The sequence below is a fragment of the Morone saxatilis genome, unplaced genomic scaffold (genome assembly GCF_004916995.1).
Source record: "Morone saxatilis isolate NCDOM2014 unplaced genomic scaffold, NCSU_SB_2.0 Contig11, whole genome shotgun sequence".
Classification (NCBI taxonomy): Eukaryota; Metazoa; Chordata; class Actinopteri; family Moronidae; genus Morone; species Morone saxatilis.
The window spans coordinates 2,516,610-2,524,255 of NW_023339663.1; the positions used below are offsets into that span (position 1 = coordinate 2,516,610).

General features: G+C 39.2%; 1 protein-coding gene across 1 annotated transcript; it reads right to left on the bottom strand.

Annotated features, from left to right (window-relative positions):
- Nucleotides 1-4,827: 4,827 nt before the first annotated feature.
- LOC118343592 (cocaine- and amphetamine-regulated transcript protein-like) lies at nucleotides 4,828-6,433 on the bottom strand. The gene is made up of 3 exons (XM_035682504.1): nucleotides 6,226-6,433; nucleotides 5,612-5,695; nucleotides 4,828-5,468 (listed from the first exon to the last, which is right to left on the bottom strand). Exons 1-3 carry the CDS (start codon nucleotides 6,412-6,414, stop codon nucleotides 5,361-5,363), a joined length of 381 nt encoding a protein of 126 aa, XP_035538397.1. The 5' UTR covers nucleotides 6,415-6,433; the 3' UTR covers nucleotides 4,828-5,360.
- Between the last annotated feature and the right edge of the window lie 1,213 nt (nucleotides 6,434-7,646).

Sequence of the window (7,646 nt, forward strand, 5' to 3'; positions counted from 1 at the left end):
AGAGATAGAGAGAGAGAGAGACACTGTAAATCTCTCTTTGTTAATGTGTCTGCTGGAGCACTGGCTGTAAACACTGTAAACACATCTGAAGGGTCATTGCATCGTCCTCAGTGATTACTTTAACTTTAACTTTCCATCAGGATACGTGACAGAGTCGGACCGCCACAGTGACACAATAAGAACTTTTTTGTATGTTCCAACAGAGAACCACACAAAAGCATAAAAGTACAACAACGCATATATGTTGTATCGCACCCTAAAACAAATATTTAAAGTGTGATATGACACAAAATGTGAAAGGTATCACAATCAGTCCCAAAGTACTACACAACCAGCCACGTACTGCAACTACTGTAACTATTATAACATACTTCCTGGATTTATACCGCATGCATGTTAACCACTGGGCCAGACTCACTTCTATTTAAACATCAGTGTCATGAGCTGTGATAGAAACAGTCACCATATTACACAGGGGTTGTATTTGTATATGTATGAATGTATGTACTGACACACAGCAGGAGCAAAGCAAAATCAGGTAGAGCTCTGTGTGCATGTGTTCATATATTAGTGTTCACATGTTAGAAATCAGCTTCACTGCCTTAAGCATTGTCTGGCGCTGACGTATTGAGCGGTTCACACCCAACAATGTCATTCTCTGAAAGCAATCTCTATTTCAGACTGTATCATTTGTCACCTGCTCTGTATCTCCATCCATCACACTCTCAACCATCCTCTGCCTCTTTCAGTTTCTCAGTGTCTCCGTCACCATCCGTCATTCTTTACTTCTCTGTCCAATTATCACACACAAACAAACATTTCTCCCCCGATGGGCTCTTGCTGCAGGTTTGAACTGTCTCAGTGTGTGCAAGAAGCCCTTATCCACACATGCAATCTCTATCGGGATTGGAGGTAATTCCCAGAGGAATCAATAACAAATCCTCGCTGTCTGGAGAAAGTATTGCTGTTCAGGAACTAAGATAAACAGTCTTATTGTCAGCCTGACCACCATGAATGTTTCTGGTTGTCCAGTGGGTTTTTATAATGTTTTATTCATGATAAAGTGATGGGATTATATCTCAAAATATATACAGTGTGTGCATTCCATCCCTCTGATAAAACCAACCTTGGAGTCAATAACTCTTGGGTCACTTAAATTAGTAAAAATGTATGCGGAAAATGCTGCGTGAAAAATGGCAGGCTTATACCCACATCCGGTGAGTCAGTGGTGAGTGAATGTTTGACCTGCTGGTGGCGCAAGAAGAAAAGTCAGAGGATCACCAACAGTTAGTCCTATCCTCTGGGGACCATGAGTGTTTGTACAGAATTTCATAGCAATCCACGATAGCTGTTGAAATATATTTTAGTCTGGACTAAAGTGGGAGAACAACCGACTGGTGAGCCGACATTGCCATCCATGGAGACGCTGCACTAGTTTGGCTAAAACACCTTAAATCAACTTAAACATGCTCAAACCTAGTTTGACCAAAAATTCAAACAAAGGGAACATCCTCTGTGAAGCATGAATGTACGTAATCTCATCATACAGTTGTATGATGCCATAATGATTTGACATCATTTCTGACATAATATGTAAATATGCAATAATGTTTGCTGAAGATATTGTGTTTTATGTTCCTACAGAGGCTGTGTTTACATGTTTTTTAAATTAAAAACTCACCAAAATATGTTATTTTTCAAGGGGTGCCAAAACCTTTTACATACAACTGTAGCTATGAGGCTGTTACATTAAGCAATATCCTCCTTTGGTGTAATGGCAAAGGAAAAGCCACAGGGTCACTAAAAACCAATATGATTCTTCCTTTGGGGGCCATATGGCAATATGGCCATTACACGTAGTTATCTTATGTATGAAGGTGATTACACGGCAAGAGGGCAGCACTAGAGGAGAGTAATGGACAGAAATCCCTTGACAAGCATGAACGAGTTCTGCAAATCTGACTGAATTCTGTCCATATAATTAAGGAGCAGACAGAAGCCAAGAGGAGAGGTCAAAGGGTCAAATGACTTATTTGAAATTGCCATGAGAGCTCTTGTGTACAAAGCTGACAGTTTAACAGATATTAACAGCACAAAGAAGGTCACAGTGTCCACAATGTAAGGGCTTCATCTTCTGTGGGGCATGAATGTGTTCAGTAAAATGTATGTCAATCTGTTGATGAGTTAATGTGTGTTCTGTAGAAGGGCACCAAAATTACTTCTGCGGGCCAAGAAGGTCCAGTATTTGGTGAGACATCTCAATCCAGACCAAAATGGTGGACCAGCAGTCATCACCATCCTTGCAGGGCAAAAATCTTTTCTATTTAAATAGGTAAAACTATTTTTTAAGTCAAACTTTACAATTGTGGTCCACAATTTTATATACGATGGCTTGAGATAATATGACATTCTGTAAGAAGTAATTTCCTATCAGTGATCTTAGAGAGAAGCCTGTGTGAAATAGAGTTTCTGTCCTTCATGTCTTAAACCCCGAGAGACTCCGGCTTAATCTGTCAGTGAAATATTAACGATAATAACAGCTTTTCCAGGAAAAAACAGGACAAACACTTAAAACCCTGTGGTCAGTTTGATCCAGCACAATCTACAGTCTGCCTTAAGGTCCGTGTTGACTTCCCAAATGGTACACACACACATCCCAAGTGTATACACACACACAGCAGAGCAAAGATAGAATAAGTCAACATTTTGTCTTTCTGCATTATTAATAACTACTGACAGGTAGCAGAGACGAAGGGTGGCTACGAGTTAATGTGGAATATGATGCTGCTGCCCAGGATGATATAGGTCATCATTTCAATCAGCAAATGATGCGTGATGATGATATGTTTTTATTACTTGAATCCAACTGGTTAACTTAATTCCAGTTTCACTTGTGAAGGGGTTATAGAGTCAGTGCCCATGTGCCACAAATGATTTTAGTCTATGACAGGAAGTAAACAGCTCAATGAAATGTGAGGACAGAGTTTGGAAGTGATGGAAGAAGTATTCAGATCCTTTACTTACACGAACTATAAGACGTTTTTAACTGGTTATGCAACAGTCGGAATTGAATACTGATGCCTCTGTATGTCCTATATGAACAAACAAGACCATCAGCAAGAAGACTCTAGTTATTCTTAATGCCTGCCACCGGTCAGATTCGGTCGGATTCCCCTTGAAATCAATGAAATAAGGCGGTAGAAACACTACCGCTTTTGTCCACAGGAGCTGCCAAAATCAACTAAATGAAAGTAAATAAATAAAGTGCCACAATATAAAAAAAAACCCATTAGTAAAAGTCCTTTCTTCAAAATTGAAATTACCTGAGTAAAAATACAGAAAATATTCATTATGTAAAACAGCCCCTTTCAGAATGTTATATTATTATATATTATTGGACTATGATTATGATTGATGCATTAATGTGAAAGCAGCCTTTTAATGTTGTTGTTGTTGTTGTGGAGCTAATTAAACTCCTTTATATACTAATTTAAAATCATAATTTATAAACTGATCATATGTTATGTCTTAATCTGCTGAGTAACTGCAGCTATCACATAAATGAGTACAGAGGAACAGAAACTGGAAATACCCAAATGAAGTTTAATACCTGAATAAAAGCACTTATATTTACTTTCCACCACTTATATACAAATATACACATAGGCTACTGTATATCATATATACTGATACTGGCAATAATTCATGTTTATTTCTTTAAATGTTGGTCTATTATAATAAAATGTTTTGTCATTGCTTTCATTTTGAGCAGAAACAGACCAGTAATTCACCCAAACAGTGTGTGCCACCCTGTGTTGTCTGAAAAGATGCACGTCATCCTCATACGGTTCACTGTGAAGGTGACGCATTTAAGTTTAAACTGACAAACACACCTCAGGTATGTTCTACGATATTTAATATCATTTTCAGCCTAAAAATATCTTATTATTTGAGCATTTCATTCATTCATTGGACAGCTGGCAGTAGAGATATGATAGAAAATGAGGGGAGAAAGAGATGAGGAATGAAATGCCAAAAAGAAAAGGTCCCCATCATGAAGCGGGGACAGTGTGTTTCATGGTCAGCATTGCACCTTAAACCAAAGGCCACCAGGGCACTCCAGATCATACATTCAGTCTGTTTGCAAGATGGAGGCTTAAATTTCCTCCTCACACTTGTGTTCATTACATATTGGACCACGACTGACATAATCATGCTTGTGCGTATACCTTTTAGATTTAAGATAGATTTAACTCTTCAGCAGATGAAAAACTTTCTTTTTGGTCAAACTCTGCAGAGTAAAACTCAAACTAAAGAGTAAAAAAAGAAGAAGCAGAACACATGTAAGAGTTTTAATTAAAGCTTAAATATGCGGTTACCTGTATGTGTGCCATGAATCAAAATATAGATTGTTTTTGTCTTCAGTACTGGGTCACCCCACATTTGAAATCATATTTCATGCACGGTCCGGGGGGGGGGGGGGGGGGGGGGGGGGGGCTCAGTGTGCTGGCGCGGTGACAGTCTCTCTGGTTCATAAGCACTTCCTCTGCAGCTGGATTAGGTTGCATTTTAAAGCCCCCCTACCGCTCCCCGCCCCCTCCAACACGCCTGTTGTTGTCAATGGAGCCGCCTGGCAGCCTCTCGGGAGCTGTGACGTCACAGGTCGCGGTCACATCCACGTCATTGCTCAAATAATTGAGACCGAGCTCCTTAATCATCACATTTAAAACACACGAGGACATGTAAACGTTATGTAAGTCCAGCCTCAGCGAGCTGGCCTGTGTGTGCGGAGCCTGCAGCCGTTTGTAAAGAATAAGCAGCCACTGCTTTACAAAACAACATGATCCACAGTTTATTATTACTCTATTAGTCATACACAAACATTCATCTGAAACAAAGTAGTTCAAGTTCAAAAGACAGGTTTTGGATTTGCCCAGATGAAGAATCTCTATTATATTGCTGTTAAGACTTTACAGCGTGTGTGGGGTCCTGGGTGAGTTTATTGTGCATTATGGGTTATTTCTTAGCTCCTATTACATCACTACAATGATCCTGGGGGTTTCCTACAGACATGAAGTGGTTTCTGAATATTTACAGGAACTTTATGGTTCTTTCTCATTTCCTGTACATCACTATAACATCCTATCCTTACAGAGACGTATAGTTTTTCTGTGATATATAATATACTTTTAAAATATATACTTATCATAGAACTACTATAGTTCTTTTTCTCAAGGGTTGGGCAGTCACCGCACCTGCTCCTCAGCTGTATCATAAAAAATATGACAGTAATTACAAAGGAATCGAGTGACAGTTTCGTTTCTCCCCATCTCAAAGCTACATTCAGATCCCGACGAGGCTCATAAGCACTTCAGCAGGAAAAAGTTGCAGAAAGCTCCCCGGGGACAGTCGCACATCTTCCCGATCCGAGCGCCTTTCCTCACGGCGCACTGCTCCCCGACATCACACTGAGGGAGGACAACAGCAGAGCTTTGAGTCACTTCTGCCTGCTGCGACACGCACCAGTGCAGCAGCAATCAATGCAGCAGCAATCAATGCAACAGCAATCAATACAATAGCAATCAATAGAAGTATAGTTTATGGACAATACCGTTGGGACTTGGCCAAATTTCTTTTCCCATAAAGGCAGTCGTTTAGCCTGCAGCTTTTCAAGAACTTCTTGGAGAGCTCCAAGCTGTCAGGAAACATTAAAAAAACAGAACAGAGTGAATGAATGAATGAATGAGTCTTTATTATTTTTAGTAACAGGCATACAAATAGGAAATAATGTCATATGAGTAGATAATTAACGAGAATGCAAAGGATTATAGAAATAAAACAACGTTTGTAATGCTTTATAATGTGTAATATCGTTATATATAACAGTTGCATAGTTTGTTTAAAAGGACTTAAACTGCTGAGATAAATGGTCAGATATGTAATAAATGTACAGGATAAAGTTATACAGGGGTAAATCTTAAATGCATGCATTTCTGAATTGAGTTTGGTTTATTTTAAATTTGGTCACAGACTGAACTGGACTTTTAATTCAACTCAGCATAACTCAAATGTAAAAGTAACAGATAAAAATAACAGTTTGATTTGATGAAAAAATAAAACTTATTATTATTATTATTTGTTTTTGCGAAAATAATTGAAGTTGCAAGATTTTCGCATTTTGTTTATAACGCAGCCGCGCAGAAGAAGTGAAGATGTAAAGCTTACCAGCTGCTTCTCGCTGGTCAGGTTCGGACCTTTTGGATAGAAGTCCCGCAAGGCTCTGGGGCTCAGCTCTTCTTCGGACTCGGTGTCCAACACTTCGGCTCCAGCGACGCTGGAGAGCAGCAGCAGTGCGCAGAGGAGCGCGCCGCTGAGCAGCTTGGAGCTCTGCATGGTCCCGGTTCTCGGCATCATGTGGCCCTTTCCCCGTCTCAAATAGTCGCTCCCCCGCGCCAAACACCTTTTTATCTGACTCCTGCCATCTGCTCGCTCCACCTTATCCTTTGATTTTTTCTTTTTGTCATGCGTAACAGCTGCCTTGGGTGAGTCATCCCGTAAAAGTTGCTGGGCAAAATATGCCTCAAAAAGTCAACAACAACAACAGCAGCAGCCCTGCAGGGGGTCGTCACTGAGAGAGTAATAGATTACTCGTTACTTGGATGGAGATTGGAGGGTTTACAACAGATGAGGTCATTTCTGTGAAGCTTGATAAGCATTAAGACATAGCTGATTTCATTTTGTAACTGTTGTCATTATAAGATCATCATTTTCAGTCCTAACAAGCACTTGATTGCAAATCTTTGTTGGATTGCAGCCCCAAGGAATCAGTTTAACTTTAAATAACGTTAATGATTTGCTTCAGTCACCCAGAGAGTCTGAGAACATTGCTTTATTTGGTATTCCATGTAGATCAGCAGTAACTTGCAATATATTACCTTCCCATTATTACCTCAAAATGGCATTTGCAGCCTCTCCTGCATGTAAACTTGGTAACTCAGTCAGTTCTTTCTGCTGTAAATGATCAAGAAAACCAAACAGCACTGGCTTGTTATTCTTTCCTTAGTAAATTCAAAGCAGCGATGGACCTCCCACATTTATGAAAGTCAGGTTTTTTAACTTTGAAAGTTGTTTTACCTTTCAGAATTCATATTTTATCTGATGTACAGGGACTGAAGGGCCCAGTGGATACATTATTTACCGGCTGTAATCAAGCTATTATTGAGAGGGAAATGGTCTCATTAGTAACAAACACTAGTAAGCAAAGTCACAGTTTTACACATTTTTTAAACAAATAGGCAAAAACAGCTTATTATACAGTGCTATTTCAGCTAGAATGTGAATACTAATGTTACATAATATAAAGCATTATGCTGAATTAAAAAAACAAATCGAATTGTGTCTGTCTAATAAAACTCTAAGAACATCATAATTAACCTGCAAATTAAAGTAATAATTACTTCACTTCAGGGATAAATGAAGCTGGTGATGCAGTAAATAGAAGCAGTTGGAAATGAGAAAACACACCAAAACAAACATGTAACTCATAACACTTCAAATACTGAAAAACATCAGAGTTTACTGTAAAATAAAAATGTGACCAGCTGCACAAAACACACTTCCATTTCCACGATATAATAGCCTATCAT

Excerpts from the sequence above, each read along its gene's own strand:
- LOC118343592 (XM_035682504.1), bottom strand. The coding sequence starts at position 6,414 with ATGATGCCGAGAACCGGGACCATGCAGAGCTCCAAGCTGCTCAGCGGC. Across the intron at positions 5,696-6,225 it reads TGACCAGCGAGAAGCAGCTG|CTTGGAGCTCTCCAAGAAGT; the intron begins GTAAGCTTTACA and ends GTTTCCTGACAG. Across the intron at positions 5,469-5,611 it reads AATTTGGCCAAGTCCCAACG|TGTGATGTCGGGGAGCAGTG; the intron begins GTATTGTCCATA and ends GTCCTCCCTCAG.